Here is a 24,038-nt window from a genome sequence, read left to right on the forward strand (position 1 = left end):
GAGAAGTCGGGGTTGTGAAAGATCGGTGAAAGGGGGCTTCGGCCCCTCGGGATTCCCTTCTGCTTTAGAGCCCAATCCCAGGAGCTTAGGGTCTGCTTTGTTGTTAGTAGGATGTCCTTCCAGCGTGCCCTGAGGGAGGGTTGGATGTGAGGGAGGAACCGGAGGGGAAGCGGGAGCTGGGCCTGCTCCAGTTCCACCCATCTGGGGCGGGCTGTGCTCGTCTGCCAGGCGTGTAGATGTGACAGTTGCGCCGCTGTCCTATAGGCCTGCAGGTCCGGGACCCCTAGGCCTCCCAGCCTGGCGTTGCCAATCAGGGTTTTGTGGGGGATCCTGGCCTTCTTGCCTTTCCATATGAATTTGGATATCTTCCTCTGTAAGTCATGGAGAGCCTGGGCTGGGAAGGGCACCGATAGAGATGAGCAGGCATAGAGGAACCTAGGAAGCAGGTTCATCTTGACGGCCGTGATCCGGCCCATTAATGAGATCTCCTGCGTGGACCAGCGTTTCAAGTCCCCCTCCAGCTCCTTGATCAGTTTGGGAAAGTTCGCCTGATAGGTCTCCTTTGGGTTCGCTGGGATGAGAACTCCTAGGTAGGGGATCGAGTGGTCCCGCCATTCGATCGGGCACAGAGCCGTTAACGCCTCCTTGTCCTCTGGGCGAAGGCCGACTCCTAAAGCCACTGATTTGGTGAAGTTGACAGTGAAGCCGGTGACCTCCCCCAGTTCCTTTATTTCGGCCAGAGCATGTTTCGCTGAGGTGTTGGGTTCGGTGAGTGTCAATAGAACATCGTCCGCGTAGAGAGCGATCTTGTGGTGGGAGGAGCCCACCTGAAGACCCTTAATGGACTCATTGCACCTGATCCTCTGGGCGAAGGGTTCCATTGTGAGGGCGAAGAGTAGGGGAGACAGCGGGCAGCCCTGTCTCGTCCCACAAGACAGAGGTATCGGGGCTGAGTGGATGCCATTGATCCTGAGGATGGTTCGAGGGTGCTTATAGTTCGCCAGGATCATGGCTCGGGCTATGGGGCCGAACCCAAATGCTTCCAGAGTGCATTCCAGATAGGACCAATCGACTCTGTCGAAGGCTTTGGTTGCGTCCAGGGCCATTAGGGCCAGGCCTTGGGAGTTGCGGTGGGCGATGTTCACTAGGTTCAGAGTCCGCCGGATGTTGTCCCCTGCCGCTCGGTGAAGAATGAAGCCTGTTTGGTCGGGGTGGATTATATCCGGGAGGATGAGTGCCAGGCGGTTAGCTAAAATCTTCGAGTACAGGTTGGCGTCGATATTCAGCAGGGCGATGGGTCTGTATGACGCCGGATCTCTCGGGTCTTTCCCCGGCTTAGGAAGGAGAACCGTCACCGACTCCTGCATTGTGGCGGTCACGGATCCTGAGACCTTAAAAGAGTTGAACAGGGCCACTATGTGAGGGATGAGCTGGAGCTTAAAAATCTTATAGAACCTCGGGGGGAATCCGTCTGGGCCCGGGGCCCGTGATTTGAGGGCCTTGATGGCTTCGTCAACTTCTTCAGCTGTTATTGGGGCTTCCAACTGCTCCCGTGTGGAGTCTGGGAGACGCGTCAAGGCCGCGTTCCGTAGGTATGCCTCCTGCTTTGATCGATCCCGGGGGGGCGCTGTCATGACCTGGATTAGGTGGTCTGAGGCTAGTTGTAGTTTCGTCTGTTCAGAGTGGTGTATCACCCCCTGTGGGTCCTTAAGCCCTATAATGGTGTTGGTCCGTCTTGTTTTAGCTAGCTTGGCCACCAGCAGCTTATTGGCCTTGTTGCTTTTGGCATAGTAGAATTGTCTGGTCTTCGCCAGGAGTTGCGCAGTGTGTTCTGCGTAGTGGGCCTCTAGTTTCTTCCTGGCCGAGCGGAGCGCTCTCTGTGTTCTGGGGGACCAGCCACTCCTCTTCTGGGCTTCCTCAGCTGCTCGCAGGTCCTCCTCCAGGGATAGACGGATTTGTTTCCGGTTTCGGTGGTATGCCACGCCTTGGGCTATCAACGTTCCCCGAATTACAGCTTTCATTGCATCCCAGTTATTGGCCAGGGAGGTGTCCGCGGCTAGGTTCTCCTCAAAGAAGTTCTTGATGGTGGTGGTTATGTTGTCTCTGATTGACATATCATTGAGGATCGGGTCGTAGAGCGCCCATCTGCGTGTTGCCTTGGCGTGGGTGTTCTGAATGCTCAGATCCATTATTATCGGGGCATGGTCCGATAGGATTCGCTGGCCTATCGATACCTCATTGGCGAGGGCGAGAGTTTGAGGGGAAGCCAGAAGGAGGTCGATTCTGGAGAACGTTCGGTGTACGCCTGAAAAGAAGGAGTAATCTTTCTCGGTGGGGTGAAGCACCCGCCATGTATCCACCACCTCTAAGGTTCTGAAGAGCCGCAGCAGACTGAGGGCCTGGCCGAATTCGCCAAGGGCGGGGGGGTTAGATTTGTCCTTAGTGGGGTCTGGGACCCCATTGAAGTCCCCACCGATTATTGTCTGGCCTTCCACAAAGCTTGAGAGGGAGGAGCCCAAGGAGTCATAGAAGGTTGCCTGTCCTGAGTTGGGTGCGTATGCCGATACCAAGGTGTAGAGGTCCCCCAACAGGAGGCACTTGATGGCCACAAAGCGGCCCTCGGGGCACATCATGGAGTCCAGGGTCTGGGGGCGCAGGTCTTTCCGGAACATAATCGCTGTGCCCCCTTTTTTGGAGTTCCCCGAGGCGAAGAACTGGTGTGGATATATGCTGGATCGAAGCCGGCCAAAGTCTGCCGGGAGGAGATGAGTCTCTTGGAGGAACACCACATCGGCCTCCTCATCTTGTAGCTTCTGGAGAATCGATTTTCGCTTGGGGGGGGAGTTGAGACCGTTAACGTTCCAGGAAAGGCATCTGAGCGTCCGGTGTTCCGGGATCGGGGAGCTAGGGGTTCCATGCGTAGGGGATGGAGGGGGGACTCCAGGTTGTTCATCAGCTGCCATCGTGAAGAGGGTGGAGAGGTGAACTGTACCGCACTTGCAGTTTTAACCGAGGCCCCCAACGGGAGGCCAACTTTTTAACTAGCGGGGTGGGAAACATTGTGGGTGTAACCCCACCCCAGGCCAACAGGGCCATTTGTGTCTGGCAAAATAACGTTTGCATCCAAGGGCTCTAAGATGGAGCGGATCTTGGAGGGGGGGCATAAGCCGTGGAGGAAGCCCGCCGCGCTGGGCGGACGTGGGATTGTGTTGGGCCGGAGTTACTATTTCTGAATTTAGCTGAAAGGACGTTGGGCGTCCGGGACGCCGGAGGTGCGGGGGGCATCCGGGGCCGCTCGGACTCGGGTTATCTTCTCCTGTTTCGGGAGGCCTTGGACCATGGAGGACGTCTGGGTTGGGGGGGGAGGGCTGACGTAGGGCTTCCCGAGGCTTCCAAGTCTGGGGAGGTGGTTCCTTCAGGGGGGGAGGATATCTGCATGATTTTAGCGGCATCTTCTAAGTGGGATATTCTCCGGAGGGAGCCATTATACGAAAATTGCAGGGCTGTGGGAAAAAGCCATCTGTATTTGACTTTACGCTCTTGGAGGAAGAGGGTTAAAGGTCGGAGAGCCCTTCTTTTCTGTAGGGTTGAGAGGGAGAGATCCTGATAAATTTGGAGAGGGTGACCTTGAAAGGAGAGTTCATCTCCGGACCGACTGATGGCGGAGATAGCTTCTTTAGTGGAGAAATAGTGTACTCTCGTTATGACATCTGGGGGCTGGTCGGAGTCTACTCCTCGTCGCGGACGAAGTCTGTGGGTCCGATCCAGCAGCAGTTGGGATTTATCTAGATGCGGGAGGAGAATTTGAAAGAGGTCTCCTATGTATCCTGCAAGATTTTGGTCGGGGACTGAGGACGGAACTCCCCTAATACGGAGGTTATTCCGACGAGCTCTGTTTTCCAGGTCCTCTTGTTTGTATTCGAGGATTTCGCACTTGTCCTGGAGGGCTCTTACTGATTGCTGGATATCTCCCATGGCGGCTGTTTGGTCTTGGGAGCGATCCTCGATCTCACTCAGTCTCTGCTCCACTTCGGTCACCCTATGGTCTGTTTGTTCCAATTTGGAGGTAAGTTCCGACATGCAGGACCGAAACTCGGCTTTGATGTCTGCCATAAACGCCAACAGATCACCTCTAGTGGCTGGGGAGTCACCCCCCTCCTGGGAGAGCCCTGGGGTGGGAGTGACTGAGTCCGGTTTCTTTCCCTTATCAGGAGCGGTGAGCATGGTGGCTATGTCTACATTTTTAATAGCTTTCGACTGTCTCGACATGTTGGTGAGTCGTGGGTGGGGAGATGGTTTATGCGGCCCACCCTGTGGATGAGCGTCGAGGCTCTTGATTGAGAAAAGGGAAAGCTGATTCCAAGCTTGGCCGGTGTATAGAGGATTCGAGTGAGGGGGTGAACTCTCCAAATCTTGATGGTGGGCAAGTATGTGGGGCGTAAGTTCCGGTGGGGGGATTGAATAACGTGCGCCCCCTTGAGACTAGGCCAGAGAGAGCAGAGCGGGTCGCCCCAAGAAGTAGGCAGTCAGGTCACCTCCGAGGCCGAGGGGGCCCACCCGTCAGGGGCAGCCCGGGATGAGAGTGTGGCCAGGTCGAGGCTTCAGGTGGGCGGCGTTGGTCAGGCCCTTCTCGGGGCTTGCAGCTGTGGGTCCCTCGATGTGACCCAGCTAGGGCCGCTCCTCCTCCGAGGACCCAGGCTTGAAACGCCTGGTGGGGATGATAGTGGGAGGGGTCCCAGGTCCGAACGGGGGCTCCAGATGGTGGTGTGGGCCGGGGCGCCCCAGGAGTGTGTGCTGGAGGGCGGAGGGGGGGGGGGGCGGTGATGGCGCGGCCCCCACCTCAGGCGCTGTGGAGGGATTTCCCTGCGTGGCCTCAGCGATCCTCACCCCCAGCAGCTCCTACCTGAAGGGCACCGTCCGTGCCGTCCCTCGTCGGGCAGTGCAGGCTCGGGCTGGTAGTGTAGGAAGCAAGGGTCGCCCCAGGGAGAGCACCGGAGGAGAGGTCCGGGGGGCTGATGTTGCTCCGCCGCGACCCGGGTGCCCGAGAAATCGAGCCGCGTCTGGATGCGGCCTCAGAAAGCTCTCACCGCCCTCCAGGGCCGGGAGACGAGCACGGCCGCCATCTTGGGAGATCGACGCTGAGGCCGGCGCGGCCCCCACCTCAGGCGCTGTGGAGGGATTTCCCTGCGTGGCCTCAGCGATCCTCACCCCCAGCAGCTCCTACCTGAAGGGCATCGTCCGTGCCGTCCCTCGTCGGGCAGTGCAGGCTCGGGCTGGTAGTGTAGAAAGCAAGGGTCGCCCCAGGGAGAGCACCGGAGGAGAGGTCCGGGGGGCTGATGTTGCTCCGCCGCGACCCGGGTGCCCGAGAAACCGAGCCGCGTCTGGATGCGGCCTCAGAAAGCTCTCACCGCCCTCCAGGGCCGGGAGACGAGCACGGCCGCCATCTTGGGAGATCGACGCTGAGGCCGGCTCGGGGAACCGGAGCGGCTAACTTCGTCTCCGTTGATCGTCGTGGTCCCCGCTTCAGCCCGGGTGGGCCCCAGGTCCTCCGACGTCCTTGGGATCAGCTGGGCTCCGGTATACGGGCGCGGAGCCGCATCAGGGGCCCAGAAGCGGCGGGCTTCGCACGGCGGGCCTCAGGGGAGCAGCCACATCGATGGCGCTCCAAGCCACGCCCCCTAAAGGGACCAATCCTTATTTTGCACCCACACTCAATCTCAAGAAGAACCTTTCCAACAAGAAAATGGGGGAGGGGAGGAAGAAGACCGGACCATTTTGACGAAATGGGCACCCATGGGTGCTTTTACTGCAGCTGCGAATGCAGCCTGCGGTAAAAACACAATGGTAGTAAATAGTAAACCACTGCCACCAGCCATTAACTGTAGAAAGAGTCATCTAAAAATGTTACATGAGAAACTAGACAAAGGGGATACTAAGTGACCCCTCCAGCACCCTATGGTAAGATAGTATGTGCTGGATCTAGAAAGTTACAATTTAAGTAAAGTCAATTTCACTTTACTGCTCTTGGAAACAGTAGTTTATCCAAGAGAAGGCATTTAAACCTTTGGGAAATTTGAGAGACTTCCCTGTGTCACTGCACTGAAGGTGCTGTGTGCCACAATTTAAAAGATTATGCATATGGAGTTTGTCAGACTCCAAAGTTACAAAGAAACGGTCCAAATCACAATAAAGATACATGAGAGGATGAGAAAAAGGGCTCTCTCTCTCCAGGTTAGAAATTAAAAAGTCCTAAGAGTCCAGCAAAAGTGCTGGGGGGGGGGTCTCTAAGGTAGATGGGAATTAGCACGTTTCTGAGAATTCTCCCTAACCATTGCCCCCCCTACCCCCTCCCCAGACTAAGGGACAGGAGGATTTAATCCACTCCTGGATGAATCTCCTTACTCCAGTCGGTCATACTTTCTGGAGAGACATCAGCATTTTGGTGATTACATCCTGACCTATGTTCTATAGTAAAATCAAACCCCTGAAGGCTGATGGACAAGCTTAACAATTTAGGATTTTCCCCTTTCATCTGCATTAACCATCTCAAGGGTTTGGAGGTCTGTTTGAATGACAAAAGTAGATCCGGCCAAGTATGGTCTAAACTTCTTCAAAGACCACACAATGGCAAAACATTCATGTTCTATGGTTGCCCACGTTTCTCAGTCCTTCAGTTTCCTACTGATGAAGCAGATGGGGTGTGCCCTGCCTTTCTCATCCAGCTGACTCAGAACTGCACCTATTCTTGTAGTTGAAACATCCGTTTGTACAATAAAGGATTGGTTGTAGTCAGGAGCTCTTAAGACTGGAGCTTGACAAAGGGCTTTCTTAAGTCATTCAAATGCTTTAGTGCACTCCTCATTCCACCTGACCTTCTTGGGGAATTTGGGTGAGATCACCACATTCAGGGGGGAAGCTGAGGTCCCATAGTTCTCTATAAAGTTCCTATAGTAACCTGTGAGACCTAAAAAGGCTCTCACTTGGGTTTGAGTAGCAGGAGTGGCCCAGTCTTGTACAGCTTGTACTTTGCTAGGCAATGGCCTTATTTCACCTCCTCCTACTCATGTCCAAGGTAGACCGCTTTACTCTGAGCAATTTGACATTTGCTTGCTTTTATGGTTAGAGCCTGCAAAACATATCCTAGGTGGTCAAGATGTTCTTTCCAAGTAGGGCTGAACACTGCAATGTCATCAAAGTATGCCATGCAGAAGTCCTCCATCCCATTCAGATTTACCATCCTATGGAATGTAGCATGTGCATTCTGTAGTCCAAAAGGCATAACTTGAAACTGGTAGAGGCTGCCTGGGGTTGGAAATGCAGTTTTCTCCTTGGCATGGTCTGTCAGAGCTATTTGCCAATAGCCTGAGGTTAGGTCAAATGTACTGAGGTACTTGTCTGAACCAAGTTTATTCACCAGCTCATCTGTCCTAGGTAAAGGATGGGCATCAGTCGTGGTGACTGTATTAAGAGCACTATAGTCCACACAGAATCTCAACTCCTTGGATCCTGCCTTTAGCACTAGTAGAACAGGACTAGCCCATGGACTTGTAGAGGGCTCTATTACCCCAAGATCAAGCATCCTCTTGACTGCTTCCTTTATGTGGGTTCTTACATGGTCTGACATTATGTAACCCCTGCTTTTGACATGTAGACAGTCACCAGTGAGATTATAATGTTGGCCCCAAATCGTCAAGCCTGGTGTCAATGAAAACAGGTAGGCAAACTGATTTAACAGAACCTTGCACTCCTCCTGTTGGTCCAAAGTCAGATCAGAAGAGAGATTAACTCCTTCTATTTTCCCATCTAAAGGCTGTACCCGGAGAAGGTCAGGTAGAGGCTCACTCTCCACCTCCTCTTGATTAGATGCTAAGAGCAAAGCTCCCATTTCTGGTCTGGATACATGGGCCTTTAGCGGTTGGTGTGAGACCCTGGGGGGCCTTCTTGGGATTGCCCAAGTCCACCAAATAATTGACCTGTCCAAGTTTGCCCACAACCTTGAAGGGTCCAATCCATTTGTCTTGTAAGGCCATCTGCCTTGTATGTACCATAACTAGAACTAGCTGGTCTTGAGTAAACTCAACCGTGTTGGCCTTCTGGTCATGCCAATGTTTGACCAGAGCCTGACCTGCTTTAAAGTTATCTGAAGCTTCGTTCATCATGTGTCATTCTCCTTCAGAGACCTAACACATAGTCGGTGACTCTTACTGGCTTGTGGGAAGGAGCACTCTCCAACCCTTCCTTGATTAGGGCCAATGGACCTCTAACCGGATGACCATAGAGATGCTCAACGGGGCTGAAGCCAACCCCTTCTTGAGGGACTTCACTATAAGCAAAGAGACGGCATGGCAGTTGAAGGTCCCACTTTCTTCTAATGGGTTCTTCTAAAGCACCTATAATGCTCTTTAGTTCTATTCAACCTCTACCAACCCATTGGTTTGGGGATGGTAGGCAGTTGGGAACTTGTAGGTCACTCCACCGTTTTTCCACATGGCTTGCATGTAGTGGGACATAAGATCGGTCCCCCTGTCTGAGATAACCTCCTTAGGAAAACCTACCCTGGTAAAAAAAATACCAAGGAGGGCCTTAGCCACTGCCTGAGCAGCAAAAGCCCTCGTAGGTATGGCTTCAGGATACCTGGTAGCATGGTCTACCACAACCAATATAAATCGTTTGCCTGAAGATGTGAGACGATCTAAGGGACCAACAAGGTCGATCCTTATCCTCTCAAAAGTAACTCCCACCACTGGGAGAGGCACCAGGGGTGACACATTTTTGGCTCCACTCTGGCCAGAAGTCTGACAAGTGTGACAGCTTCTACAGAATTTATCTACATCCGACCCCATTTTAGGCCAGTAGAAATAGAGAGATCCTTTCATTGGTCTTCTTAAAACTTAAGTGACCAGCTAATGGAATCCCATGGGCTAACTGTAGAAACAGAGGTTTCACCTCCTGATGCACTACAAGTCTCCTTTATTTGTATTTATCATTCTTATATAGCGCTTTACTGTGAACATGAATACATAGAACATAACAGTAGAAGCAATTTACAAAATCTGAATCAAACCAATAAAACAGTATATAGAACAATTAGCCTATGAGGTAAAAAGGAGGGGGAGGGGAAGGAAATGAAGGAGAGAGAAGGGGAATAGAGTGAGGAAGCAAGAAGGGAGGACGTAGGAGAGAAAGGGGCGGGTAAAGGGCAGTATGAAGGGGGTACTAGAGGGAGGAGAGCGAAAGGGGGAGAGGGGATAAGGGTGTCAAGGTGGGGAATGGAGGAGTGATTTCAAGGAGGCACGGAAGGAGGAATAGGTGGGGATGGAGCAGATAGAGGTAGGGAGTTCCAGTGTAGGCGGGCAAGGAGCTGAAAGGAGCGGAAACGAGGCACATGGTGGTAGGGAACAGAAAGTAGGAAGAGATCGGAGTGAGCAGGAGGGGGTGTAGAATGAAAGAGAGGAGAGGGATGGGGGGGGGCAAGGCCATGAAGGGATTTAAAGACAAGACAGAGGAAGTGAAATTTAAGTTGGGAATGGAAGGGAAGCCAGCCAAGGTAAGAGAGTGATTTGGAGATGGACTCTTGAGAAGCGAGAAGACGGAGGGTACAGATAGCGGAGTGGTAGAGGGATTTAAGGAGGGCGAGATGGGAGCTAGGGAGTCCGAAAAGGAGATGAGAACAATAGAAGAGACGAGAGAAGATGAGGCAGAAGATTAAAGGTTTAGTAGCATGGAAGGTGAGGGAAGAGCGGACTGTACGAATAGGTGGTAGCGACATGCGCGGGATGTGATAGAAATGTGGTGGGTAAAAGAGAGGGAAGAGTCAAAGTGAATGCCTAGATTAAGAGTATGGGGAGAGAGGGGAAGATTATAAGGGGGAAAATGAATAGTAGGAGGGAATGGACGGTGAGGAAGTGTGTTGGAGGGAAAGAATAAGACTTCAGTCTTATCAGTGTTGAGAGAGATAGTGGGATAACATCCAGTTTTTAATGGTGGTGAGTTAGGAAGAGAGATTTAGGTGCAAGTCAGGGGTGAAGGAGAGGAAAGGCTGGGTGTCATTGGTGTAAAAATGGTGAGAAATCCCAAAGGAAGAGATGATAGGGGAGAGGAGGGAGGTGTAAAGAGAGAATAAGGGTCCGAGGACAGAGCCTTGGGGAACGCTGTAGGCCAAGGGGAGAGTAGGGGAGGATTGACCGCCCTAAGAGACAGTAAAAGAGCAGTGGGAGAGGGAAGAGCCAGTTGAGGACAGAGCCCTTGAAACCAAAGGAGAAAAGAGTATTGAGAAGTATGGGTGATAAACAGTGTCGAAGGCAGCAGATAGGTCGAGGAGGATGAGGATTGCTTTGAGTAGCGATGCAGTGAGGAGGGAGTTAAGAACGTAAGTGAAAGCAGCCTCAATGGAGTGTTTACGGCAGAAACCAGATTGCGAGCGGGGGGGGGAGAAAGGTTAGTGACAAAAGCTGAGAATAGGCTAGGCGTTAAAGCATTTTCGAGAGAAAAGGAAGAAGTGAGATTGGATGGAAGTTGGATGCAAGAAGGGGATTAGCAGAAGGTTTCTTCAGAATGGGGACGATAGTGGAGCGCTTGAAGGCAGAAGGGAAGGTAGCAGAGGAGAGACAGATATTGTAGGTTAGGTAGGGAATGAGAAGAGGGTAAATCTTAGTCCTTTAGTCCCCGGGCGTAGACTCTATAGCTCACTGTAAAGTAGGCCATCCTCCCAGTACAGCCTTTGCTTCCCTGGCTCTTGCCCTTCCAGCTGGGAAGCTGCCTGTTGCCGAAGTCCTTCAAGAGTAGGACACTCTTTGACCTCTGCTGAAGACTGCCCTACAGGGGTAACCTTCTGCAAGCAAAGTTTGCAGCTCAGGATGGTCTTAAGGATCCAGATCTCCAACAGGGGGAAGGTCTTCTTCCAGTTCTGTTTCACCAGTAACTGTTTCACCAGCATCTAGTTGGTCCTCCCACTCAGCCTCAGCTGGTGGAGGGGTCACAGGTGTGACCCTGGACTGTCTTCTCGGGGATGCCCTTGTTTTGTGCACAGGGGTGATACTTTTCTTTGTTCCTGAGACCTTGGGTTTCCCCTTTGTTTCTTTCTTCCTGGAATTAGTAAGTTGTTCTTCTTGTGGATTGGGTCTTATCTTATCTCTGTAACAACCCATTGAGTCATCTAAAGTGAGCCCGCAGCCTTCCTAGTCTGCTCCTGCTTCCTTTTAACGGGAGACAACTCCAAGAGCTTTTAAGTCATTCCCCAACAGGACTCTCCCAGCACCTCATTCTGTACACTGACTGGTATTCTTACACTGGATGAAAGCTGGTAGTATTGGAACCATCTGGAGTGGGGCCTCCAGCAAGCTTAGTGGGACCTTTAGGTGCCTTAGTAACATCCTCAGGTTTGAAAAGGGTTTCATCCACTACGGTAATGCTGGCCCCAGTGTCTCTAATGGCAGGGGTCTCCTAACCATTAGCAAGTACACTGTCCTTGTAATATTCTTTTGTGTAATCTGGAAAAGTTATACACATCTACATTCTGTTGTTCCCACAGCCCAGGGACACTAAAACACTGGCTGAGACTCCAATGGTGTCTTCAGCCAATAGATGAGATTCCACTTGCCATATGTACTTCTCCCTCGGGGATTAAGGCTAAGGAGGCAGTATGGTCCCCAGAAGGTTAACCCTTGCATCTGGGATCCCCTTTCACATGGTCAGTTGACCCACAAGCATAACATTTACCAAATGTTTTCTGGAATGGGGGCTTTGAGGGGATTGGGCCCTCCGACATATTCCATATCTATGACAGTAATCACCACAGCTGTGCTGCTTCAGAAAATCTTCCTGCGTCGATGATGTCGATACACTTTCCTCGAGGGCCTCCGTCGAGCTGATGTCACTGGATGTTCTAAGTAGAACGCACGACGCCCGTAGCCTCAGTTCCATTTTTTCTGCGAACGTGTTCGCTCCTGAGATCTCGGCGCGCCTTGATTCTACTGAATCCTGTTCTTTACGGTTCTTTGAACCTGTTTCTTCATTGCTATCAGTATGTCGTCTTCGGCTTCTTCCACCCCGTGGTCTGGGTTTAAGAAGTGTCGGGTGTGCGGGTCCTAGATGTCGCTGACGGATACGCACGACGCTTGCCTCTGGTGCCTCGGGGAGGACCATGATACGAACGACTGTGTCGACTGCCAATCGCTCACATCGAATGCCTTGCGGGAGCGTAAGAAGAAGCTGTCGGTTGGTAAGGTGGCCAAGCCCCGAAAGTTGCCTTCCACTGGTCTTTTGACGGACGATGCGAGGGGCGACTCTCCGCATCGTTGTCGGGAGTCCAGCGGTTCTTGGTCTGAGAGTCGGTCCCGCCATTCCTCTGCCTCTTCGAGGCACTCCAGGAAGCGCCGTCACCGGTCGCCTTCCCCGTCCTCTTCCGAGGACTCTGCCCATCGGCGGGTTGCTTGTCCCAACAAGCATTCCACTCCTGAGGAATGGGATTCCTTCCAAAAGGAGATGTTGGTGATTTTTCAATCTCAGGGCTCCGGTCCATCGGCGCCGTCTGAGGACGCCGGTCGTGGCCGTGCTAGAGACACCTCTCGTCCGCCTTCGGGCTCCAGCAGTCGTCGCGACCACCGGGCGCCTTCGCGCTCCTGGTTGGAAAAGGATGGTCGCTCTTGACATGCCCGGTCCAGGTCCTGGCCCTCGATGCCATCGAGACCGCGTGAACCTGTGAAGTCTTCGAGGAAGACATCGACGCCGGCGGCGCCGAGGTCGTTGACGGACTCTCTCGAGGCCCCGCCTCCGAGGAAGTCATCGACCCCATCGGCGCCCAGGCTGTCGAAAGACAAACTTGGGCTCTGCCCTCGAGGCCTCTGTCGACGCTGTCGGCGCCGCGCTCGACGCCGATTCCATCGACGCCTTTCAAGGCTTCTTTGTTGGGGATGCCTCGTGGTACGGGGGAACCCCTTAGAAAGGCTCTGGCTGAGGCAAAACATCTTTGTTCCTTTTTCGGTTCCCTCTTTCCAGTCACTGGATTATATTTCTGCGGTGGATGAGGGGTCTGAGGAAGGTGTGGTTCCTGCAGAGGTCCCTGATGACATTGTTTCTGCATGACGCCAGTGGGCTCGACACCTCTCCGGAGGTGGAATTCGGTAGGCCTGAGCCTGGCACGCATGCCGACTCCTCTTATCGGTGCCTGATGTCGAGGGTCACGGATTACCTGGGGTGGTCTGCCCCCCCTGGGGATTTTCAGCAGGATGACCTGACTGATATCCTGGACCATCGTCCACCAACTGACCCGGTGCTGCCATTCCATATGGCCTTGCAGAGAAGGGTGGCTGCGGCTTGAACTTCTCCAGAGAATCTCCCGGCAGTGAGCAAGTCCTTGCCGAAGAAATATCGCCCAGCCAGTGGCGACCCCTGCTACTTGACCACGCACCCCACTTCGGAAAGTTTGGTGGTGCAGGCGGCTACGGCCCCCACAAAGCAGGCGTCTTACCCTACCACCCCTCCTGATAGGGACGACAAACGTTTTGACTGCTGGGCGAAGAAGGTATTTTCTTCTGGGGGTATGGCGCTTCAGGCTGCCTACTCCGTTTGTGCCTTGTCTCGTTTCACACACACTCTGGGACTGTATTTCCCTAGCGGCTGATCATATTCCCGAAGGGGAGGAACGGGATGGTTTCCTTGCTATCGTGCAGGATGGCAAGGATGCCATGTGCAAATCCGTTCAGTCTGGTCAGGACATGGTTGATTGCGTCAGTCGGTCCATTGCGGCGAGCACTGTAATACGCAGGTTTGTGTGGTTGCGGAAGTCTGGTTTTGCACCTGATGTGCAGGCCCGCCTCCTCAACATGCCCTTTTGATGGGGAACATCTTTTTGGCAGCAAGGCTGATGAGTCTTGAGAGGTTGCAGACCTCCAAAGCTGCAACGAAGTCGTTGGGCGCTGCAGTCCGCCAACCTCCGCCTTTTCGTCCTAGGGGACAGCAATGGAGGGGAGGTTCCTTTCGATATTACTCGTCCTTTAGTAAATCAAGAGGAGCTGCTAGTCAAAGGGGCAACCGTAGGAGTGCCAGAGGTGGAAAACAAGGTACTCGAGGTGCCAAGGCCACGCGAGCAGTTGCCTCTTTGCCCTCAGGCACTGCCGCAGTCGCTTCAGCTCAGTGATGAGGCCCATACTTCTCCGGTTGGGGGAAGGCTGTTGCAGCATCTTGTAGAATGGCGTGCCATTACTTCAGATGTGTGGGTTCTGGAGATCTTTGCCCACGGCTACTGTCTTCCTTTCCGGCAGAGGCCTCACGACAATCCGCCAGGGAACCTCTCTTTGAAGAGTCCAGATCCGCTCCTTGCACAGGAAATGTAACCCCTGCTGGAGAAAGGTGCTATAGAACTGGTGCCTGTAGCAGAGCGGAACAAGGGATGGTATTCCCCTTATTTTTTGATTTCAAAGAAAGACGGAGGATTGAGACCCATCATGGACTTGCACGGTTTGAACAAGCACCTCAGGAAGGACAAGTTCAAGATGGTTACTCTTTCTCAAGTCCTCCAGGCCCTTCAACTTCAGGACTGGTTGGTGTGTCTCGACCTCAAGGACGCTTATTTTCATGTGCTGATCCATCCCAAGCACAAGAAGTACCTGAGGTTCATGGTTGGCGACTCGGGTCCTGCCGTTCGGATTGACCTCCACCCCGAGGGTTTTCACCAAGCTCATGGTGGTGGTGGCAGCGTATCTCAGGAAAGGGGGGGGATTCACGTCTACCCCTACCTGGATGATTGGTTGATCAGAGCGCGCTCTCCCGAGCAAGTCCTGGATCATTTGTCCGTCCCCTGCCGCTCCCTTCACAAGCTGGGCTTCTCCCTCAGCTTAAAGAAGTCTCACTTGACGCCAACTCAGCGGCTCCAGTACATCGGAGCAGTGCTCGACACGTCCCTGGGGCAGAGTTTTCCTCCCCCAGGTGAGGGCACACCACATTCAGCAGATGGTGCACAAGTGTCAACATGCCCAGAGTCTCCCAGCGTTTGAGTTCTTGAGGTTGCTTGGCCTCATGGCATCCTGCATTCTTCTGGTGCCAGAGGCCAGGTTGTGGATGAGATCTTTGCAATGGGCTCTCAAGCTCCAGTGGTCACAGTCCTCCGGCAGGATGTCGGACCTCGTTCAGGTGACACCCTCGGTCGCCCAGGACCTTCTGTGGTGGGCCGTCGAGGGCAATCTGATGAGGGGGGCTCTGTTTTGGCTGCCCTGGCCGGAGGTGACGATCGTGATGGATGCGTCCCTCACGGGATGGGGAGCTCATGCCAATGAGCTGACAGTCCGCGGTCGTTGGTCTCCGTCGGAGTCCAGACTCCATATCAATCTGTTGGAGCTGAGGGCCGTTAGGCTTGCCCTGAAGGCTTTTCTGCTGACTGTGCGAGGAAAGAATGTCCTGATTCTGATGGAGAACACAGTGGCCATGCACTACCTCAACAAAAAGGGTGGGGGGCAGGGTCACTTCCTCTATGCAGGGAGGCGATGCAGCTCTGGTTCTGGGCCATCCAGCAGGGAATTTTGATCTTGGCAGTTCATCTGGCCGGAAACGAAAATGAGACGGCGGACGCTCTGAGCAGGCAGAGCGCGATCTCTCATGAGTGGGAGTTGGCTCAGGAGATTCTCCTAGAGATCTTTGCCCTTTGGGGGACCCCTCAAATGGATCTCTTCGTCTCCAGTGTCAACCGGAAGTGCGAAAGGTTCTGCTTGCGGGAATTTCCTCCAAGAGGAGCCTTAGGAGATGCGTTCGTGGTGGAGTGGTCATTCCCACTGCCGTACGCGTTTCCTCCAGTCCCCGTCATTCCGTAAGTGCTGCGGAGGTTACGGAGGTTCGGTTCCCGGATGATCCTCATTGCTCCGGCATGGGCCAGGAGGACGTGGTACCCGGACCTTCTCGACTTATCCATCTGCCCTCCACGTCGTCTTCCCTACCGAGACAATCTGCTCTCAAGGGAAGGCGGTCAGGTTCTCCATCCAGAGGTCAGATCCCTCAAACTTCACGCTTGGCTTCTGAAAGGTTGAGGTATAAGGATTGGGACCTCCCTGAAGACGTGATGGAGGTGTTGCTTTCGGCCAAACGGCCGGCAACTAAGTCCCTGTACCGTTGCCGTTGGAGAAAGTTCTGCGAATGGTGCAGGGTTCAGAATGTGGATCCTTTTTAATGTGACATTCCTGTAGTTCTGTCTTTTTTTGCTTTCTTTAGCCCACAGCGGCTTGCAAGTGGGTACCATTAAAGGTTACCTGGCAGCGCTGTCCATATTTAAGCGCTCGTCTGAGGAGTGTTCTTATTTTAAAATTCCTTTAATTTCTCAGTTTCTGAAAGGGCTCACTAATGTGTTCCCTCCGTCACCTTTCCAGGTGCCCGGTTGGGATTTGAACCTTGTTCTCAAGTTTCTAATGGGTGCTCCATGTGAGCCTTTACATTCTTGTCCTTTGAGACTGTTAACCCATAAAACTGTATTTTTAGTTGCGGTCACTTCCGCTCGCAGATTGAGTGAGTTGCAGGCACTTTCAGATAAGCCACCCTTCACTGTGTTTCATAAGGACAGGGTTGTCCTTAGAGTTCGTCCTTCCTTTCTTCCAAAGGTGGTGTCGGAATTTCATTTAAGCCAGAAGGAGGTTCTTCCGGCATTTTATCCTCCTCCGCATCCTGGTAAGGATGAGCAGAGGCTCCATAGGTTAGAACCTAGGAGAGCTTTAAGGTTCTACATTTCACGCATGTCCCGGGTCAGAGTGGACGATCAGCTCTTTATTGGTTACGCTGGAAGGCGTTTGGAAATAGCTGTGACTAAGCAGACTTTGTCTAGATGGATTATCTTGGCAATTTCTTAATGTTACCGCCTGGCGGGTAAGGACCCTCATGTAGGCTTACAGGCCCATTCGACTAGGGGGTATGGCTGCCTCTACTGCCCTCCAGAGGGGTGTTCCTATTCGTAACATCTGTGATGCAGCCACTTGGGCTTCGGTCCATACTTTTGTACGTCACTACTCCCTAGATTCTATCCATGGGCAGGATCTGACCTTTGGCAAGGCGGTCCTTTACTCTGCAATTTGATTGGGCATTCTAAATTTGTATATTCTAAATTCTTTTCCCACCTCCTTACATTGGTACTGCTTTGGGAGTCTGTCATAGATATGGAATACGTCAGAGGACCCAATCCCCTCGAAGAACAAGTTACTCTTACCTGGTAACGTTCTTTCAATGGGATGGTCTGACGGCATATTCCATATCGCTCCCTCCCTGCCTTCCCCGCTACAGAAAATCTTATGCGATTGCAGCTTACGTTTCTGCAAGGCTTTCTGTGGTCCTACTGGCAGAAGATTGGTGCCACACGTTCTGGGGAAAAAACTACAACTGACGCTACAGGCATTGTGCGTCCTACTTGTAACATCCGGTGACGTCGGCTCGACGGAGGCCCTCGAGGACAGCGTATCGACACAGGACGCAGACGCCAAAAGATTTTCCGAAGCAGCACAGCTGTGTTGATTACTGTCATAGATATGGAATGCGTCGTCGGACCATCCCATCGAAAGAACGTTACCAGGTAAGAGAGTAACTTGTTCTTATGCTGACCACCCTCTGGTTTGGCACCAGAGGTTTCACTAGACTTTCCTTGTTTCCCATATGGTTTAACCTTCTTATGTTTGTGGCCCTCTTTTGGGTGGTTGGATTTAGAGTTCTCTTTGATATTGTTCTTGTGCTGCGTCCCCTCATCCGTTTTGTGAGTGGCCCCAGAATCCTTGAGTGGCCCTATTGGCAACCCACAGGTCAGCAGCCTTTGCTAGTTTCTTGGGATCGATCTCTCTTGAGTCAGCCAAGTGCTGTCTCAGCTCAGGAGAACAAGCATCAAAAATAGATTCCAACAAAAACAGATTTCTCATTCCTTCAAAGGTAATTACTCTGTAACCCTTAATCCATCCATCTAAGTTCTTCAAACATTCACAGACCCAGGTAGTCCAGGGGGTACCATCAGTCTTTTCGAGGGTCCTAAACCTCTTAAGGTACTCAGAAGAAGTTTTCCCAAGCCTGGTTATCAAAGCCATTTTCAGATTCTCATACTCTGTTCTTTCAAGTTCCCCCACCTCCATTACAGCATCAGTTGCAACCTGGGGGAACCTAGACAAAAGCCAAGGAAACAACTGATTCCCTGTGAGACCCTGAATCCTATGATTGTATTCAAAAGCACTAAACCAATCCAAAATATCAACTTTTGCATCATACATACCGACTGCTTCTTTGGGCAGGCAATGCCTCTTTGGACTGGAAGACCTAGAGGACTCTGGGATAGAACCATTTGCAAGATATTTCTTTCTTTTCTACAGCATGTTGCATTTCTAGTTCCCTGAGTTTGATGTTCTGATGTTTAGCTTCAGCTTGAGCCTGTATTCTTTTAAATTCCAATTCAAGTCTCAAATTTTCAAGAGACCCATATTCTGGACTCAGTGATGCACCTTGTGGGGTCCCCGTGGACAAAGTTTGAGGCAAAAGGGCCTGCTGAGGCAAAGAGGAGATCCTTTCCTGGGACTCGTCTGACTCTTCTAAGACAAGAGAGTTAGACTCTGAATTATCTTCCTCATCAATTTCCGCATTTTCTGAATTAGTAGGATTTACAGGCATACTATTCAACCTTTGGTGATCTAACAACCTTGTAATCCATCTTTCTTTAGATTCCTGATTCTACACATCTTTCAGTTTACCTACTGTTAGAATGGTCAGGGATTCCTGCTTGAAGTTATCCATAGTAGACAAGTTACAATTGCTATTCTAGTGGAGCTTAGCCTTGTGAAGGTTTTTTAGTTGAACAAAAGTAAAGCAACACTATGTAACAACTCCACAATAGATCCTCACTGCCTTCCACCAGTGTTGGGCAAGATTGTATTCATCACCCTTTGGGTGCACTACAATAACCTTGACCTCCTGGCAATAGGGACCCAACCTTTGGTATAAGTCTGAACTACACAGGTTGGTAGTGTGGCTGAGCAGCTAGGCTTATCTCAAGAGGAGTCAATGTGAGCAGTAAGGTTGTGACACAGAGCTCTACAGTAACAGTTATTCAAATAAACTCTTACACTCAAGGTTTCTTGATAAAAACAATTATTAATTTATTTCACAGTCAGTTGTATAAGCCTTCTTCAGAAGGGAGCAATATGTGCAACACTTATAATACACTTCAAAACACACTGTTTCTCTAAATCCTGCTTCAGGGAAGTCCGGAGGATCTTTCTGGCGCTCTGGTCCAACTTCAAAGCAACGCACACAATCCGTGATGCATTCTATAAAGCCTTGTAAAGCCATGTGTTAGGGGGTTGCAACTGTCAATAATGGTCAATCTGACAAATCCAGGGAATTTGTCCCCTCTCCCACTGGGGGTGGCTCTCCCGCAGTGGACAATGCCAGCACAGCAAAGGAGCAGTGCAACACGGAACTGATGCCACTGGAAAACCACAGGAAGGGAGCGAAGAAGCCCAAAAGATGACACTGCATTGGCCTACGTGTCCGCCTGCACACTCACTCCACACACTCACTCCACACACACGTTGACTGCATGAGGTGCTAATGTTAGAACTGTTGAAGGAATAGATAGTAGAGAGTTGGCAGACTCTGCAGCTATTGGGAAGTGGCGCTAATGTAGCAGATGAAGAGATGATACTGGAGATGATGGAAATGTTACTTTTGCCCTTTCGTAGAGCTAGACAGCCTGCCTCATGAAGGTTTTGCATCTGGTCCACCTGCAGCCAGTGATGTTGAATCAGATGTTGGGCCAGTGTCTTCATCCCCGGACTGAGCTTAGACAAAGGCGTGGCTGCACTTTATTATATGGCCACAGAAAAGGCACTGCTCCGCCTATATTTCTGTCAGTGACTTGCCCTCATTACTTTGTAATAGTGCCAGTAGACAGTTGATGTTCCTGGAACACTACTGGTATCTTTGGGGTGGTTGTGGCAGTCCTCCTGCAAAGGACCTGCTCCTGCCACCACTGCAACGTACAATACCGTGCATTAAGTTGCAGAACTGGTGTTGTCCTGCTCCTCCTCCTGTAGCCACACATCTGAATTGTTCCTCTACATAGCCAGAAAAAACTAAAAAAACCCAAAAAATACAAAAAAAAGCAATGGTGAAGATTTGTCCAAACTGGACACACAATTAATACAATTTGTTTTAAAAAGTTCCTTGCTGCCAACTAAGCCACACACCAACAAAAGGCCTGCTGTCCAGTTGGCGCGCACACACACATCTACATTCGTCAATGATCATTCATAATGCGTTCATTCATTGTTCTCTCCCATTCTAACATTCATATGGCATCCTTCATTTTTCTAAAATGAAAAGCCTTTACTTCAGCCATGCATCATGGAAGAAATATTAACAGTTTTGGGGCATACCTTCTTACTCTCTAACTTAAAAAAAAAAAAAAAGAAATGGGTTTCTACCAAACCAGAAGAGGGTACTACCCACACCTCTTATTTGTGTCTCTCAAAACAAGTTTTTGGTGAAAATCCATTAAGCGGTTTAGGCTATGCACCCGTTAACACACTTTTTGGACCCTTTGTTACTTTTGAGCATTGGAAAGGTTTTTTTTTTGTCAACCATTATATCAGGAAAATTAATGTTGATGCGTTAAATGGGTCAAAAGTTAATTAGCCATTTGATTTTGTGAAGGGCTGTTTCGCCTCAACTATAGGACACTGATATTTAAAACCTATGAAAGTGCTGTATTGTGTGCCGGTGCTTCGAATGCTGTATACTGGTTTTCGTGACCCATCAACGCAATGGACTGGCATTCAATAGGGTTATTTATGGGTTGTAGGATCCTTATTGGTAACTTTTGATTAGCCCTGCATTACAGACTATAAAAAGCCATTGTGCCCAGCAGCCATTGGCTGAGTTTACCTTTTTTCATTGCCAGTCAAAGGAATCTCATTTAGATCTTCTCTAATTGGTTTAGATCCTGTACACAATTTTTGGTCCATAATTTACTGTTTTTACAAACTCTATTTCTTTTATTTCATGTGGCACTAATCATGTGTTGCAGGATGATCTTATATATTTTTTTTAGGGCTGAATTTTGAAGAGGTTTTACTTTTTATTGTATATCTTTTGTTGTTTTGACCTCATGGCCTCTTTTTCTGGATTTTAAATTTTCTGCAAGAAAACTAGTACCGATTCTGTGAAGCCTGCTTGGTTATAGATCTCTTAATGCTCAGCTGTGAGCATCCCGTATACTTGTGTACTTCACATTTCATAGTTTATTTCAGATCCTTGTCTACATAAAACCATACAATATCAGTGTAGTACATGCACGGATATGACCCACCTAGGATTCCCTCCATGGGAGGAGGTTTGCCTTCCTGTTTTTTTCACGTAAAAGGAAACTACAATTTGAGTGGATAGTTATTGACTGACAGTGGAGGGCTTGTGCTCCAAAATGACCCCTCCACCTACAAATATCTAAAAGGATAATTGATGGGGATATCTTTGCTTCTCCTGCAAGCAGTGCATGTTTAAAATATATTTTGTATGACTGATATCCGGCCACAAATGTAATTGCTTCTGGGAAATGGATTGCACAAATGCTGCTGCAGCAGTGATATCTATTGCTCAGGTGGTGTAAACTGACTGTTAAACGAATACGGCTACAGATTACCTCTAACCTATATGAGTCACTGTTACTGTGCCTGCAATGTGAGGGATGTGTTGGGGAAAGAACTACGGTCGGAGAATAATTTGCCTAATGCAATGACTATCGGGGGCACTATGGTTATAGAGATTAAAGTACTGGGTGGGGCGGGTTTGTAAGAATGTTACCTTATTGGCTGCTGCTGATTGAATGACCTATGCTCTTTGAGGGCTATACCTTCTATTAAATCGGGGGGGTCCATATAGTTATGCTTGCCCATGCACAAAGTGTATGCTATGTTTTCATTGGCTCCCTAATCCTTAATGCACACTTCTGACCACAGTCATTGCTTCACAGACCATCTTTGAAATCAACTCCACCAACAAGACCTCTGCAAGCTGTATCATGAGAGCCAAGCGTAGCCGGGACTGCCAGGCAATAGTCAAGTTCCAGCGGGTGCAGGAGGATAAGGCCGCATCAGCAGCAGCACTGCATCCTCCAGGACGCTCCACACCTGCTGGCCAAGAGGCAGAGGAGGAAAGCATTGAGGTAAATGGCTAAAATGCATCAAATGCCAACATGCAGCATTCAGCTGCATTTACTCCAGGCACTCAGACCATAACCAGCTGGGGGTTGAGTTGGGTTACATATTGCAGTGGCAGTTTGTTGCCCCATAGTCTGTAGGTAGGCAACACAGCGACTTTTCCCAGAAATGTGTACTGCTTCTAAAGGGGTAAACTCTCATTTTAGATTTGTATTTGTATTTTATTGAATTTATATAGCCCTTTAATCCAAAGTGCTTTACATGAGAACAAGAAAAAAAGTACAACAAGCATAAAATGGCAATTGAATCACAACTCAAACAGTACAAGGAACAATTTACATTATTGGTGAGGAGGGAGTGGAGAGGGACAGAGGCGTGAGAGGGAATTGGAGGTATGAGTGGAGGTAGTAGCAGAAGTAAGGGAAGGCAAGAAGGTGTGAGGAAGAATAAGACTAGATAAGAGCCGAAGGTAGGGTAGAAGGGAGTAGAGGGGATGGAGAGGGTAAGGAAGTACAGGTTTAAGAGGTGAGGCATGAGGCAGTGGGAGCCGTAGGAAAGGAGGTGAAAGGTGTTAGGGAGGGGAATGGAAAAGATAAGATTTTAGAGAAGAGAGAAAGGAAGGGTAGGCGGGAGAAGAGTGGATGTGGAGGGGGTAGGCGGTTCCAGTGGAAGGGAGCGAGGAGTTGGAAAGAGCGGAAGTGGGAGGGGGCGCAGGGTGGTGGTGGTGGTGGTGGTGGAGGAGGAGAGAGTAGGAAAAGATTAGCAGAGTGGAGAGAACGAGAAGGGGTATACAAGGTAAGGGGGGGGGAATATACGGGGGGCAAGACCATAGAGGGATTTGAAAACAAGACAGAGGAACTTGAATTTGAGCTGGGAGTGAAAAGGGAGCCAGCCTAGAGACTTGAGTAGAGGAGATGGAGTCAGGAAGTGAGAGAAGACAGAGGGAGCGGATGGCAGAGTGGTAGACAGATTTGAGTGGAGAGAGATGAGAGGAGGGGAGTCCAAAGAAAAGGGAGGAACAGTAGAACAGTCTGGAGAAGATGAGGGAGGTAATTAAGAGTATAGTAGCGTGAACGTTTAGGAGGGGTCCTATTTTACGAATGTTGTAAAGGTGAAAGCGACAAGAGAAGTGAAGGCAGTAAGAGAAATGTGGTGAGAGAGAGGTGAGGGTCAATATGAAGACCAAGGTTGTGGGCATGGGGAGAGGAGGAGAGTTGGGAGGGGGGGAAAGAGGATGAAAGGGGAGGGGAGGGAGGAGGAAGAGTGTTGGCAGGAAAGAAAAGGAGTTCAGTTTTGTCAGCATTAAGAGTAAGGAAGTGCGAGGACATTCAGGATTTAATAGCAGAGAGGCAAGAAGAGTTTATCGTGAATGTCGGGAGAGGAGGAGGAGGAGAAGGAGAGGAAAAGCTGGTTATCAGCGTAGAAATGGTGCGAGATACCAAATGAGGAGATGATGGGAGATGAGAAGGAAGTGTAGAGTGAGAAAAGAAAGGGGCCAAGGACAGAACCTCGGGGGGACTCCATGGTTGAGATGAAATGTGGGAGAGGTGGAGCCACCCCAGGAGACAGAAAAAGTGCGGTTAGAGAGATGAGAGGAGAGCCAGTTGAGGACAGTGTCTTTGAGGCCAAATGAGGAGAGGGAGTTGAGGAGAAGAGGGTGGTCAACAGTATCAAAAGCAGCCGAGAGATGAGGAGAATAAGAATGGAGGAGTGCTTTGAGTAGCGTGCAGAAAGAAGAGTTAAGAACAGAGATGAGGCAGTTTCAGTGGAGTGTAGAGGACGGAAGCTGGATTGTTTAGAGGGAAGGAGGGAGTGGTTGGAGATGAAGGAAGAGAGTCGAGAATAGACAATGCGTTCGAGAGGTTTGGAGAGGAAGGGTAG

General features: G+C 50.6%; 1 protein-coding gene across 1 annotated transcript in view; it reads left to right on the forward strand.

Annotated features, from left to right (window-relative positions):
• Positions 1-24,038, forward strand: part of DDX54 (DEAD-box helicase 54) — a 560,256-nt gene that overhangs the window by 454,398 nt on the left and 81,820 nt on the right. The window contains exon 15 of the mRNA XM_069619243.1: positions 21,971-22,162. Within this exon, the coding sequence (XP_069475344.1) occupies positions 21,971-22,162 (192 nt within the window). The remainder of the gene's footprint in view (positions 1-21,970; positions 22,163-24,038) is intronic.

The sequence above is a fragment of the Ambystoma mexicanum genome, chromosome 10 (assembly GCF_040938575.1).
Source record: "Ambystoma mexicanum isolate Mex_15411 chromosome 10, UKY_AmexF1_1, whole genome shotgun sequence".
Taxonomy (NCBI): domain Eukaryota; kingdom Metazoa; phylum Chordata; class Amphibia; order Caudata; family Ambystomatidae; genus Ambystoma; species Ambystoma mexicanum.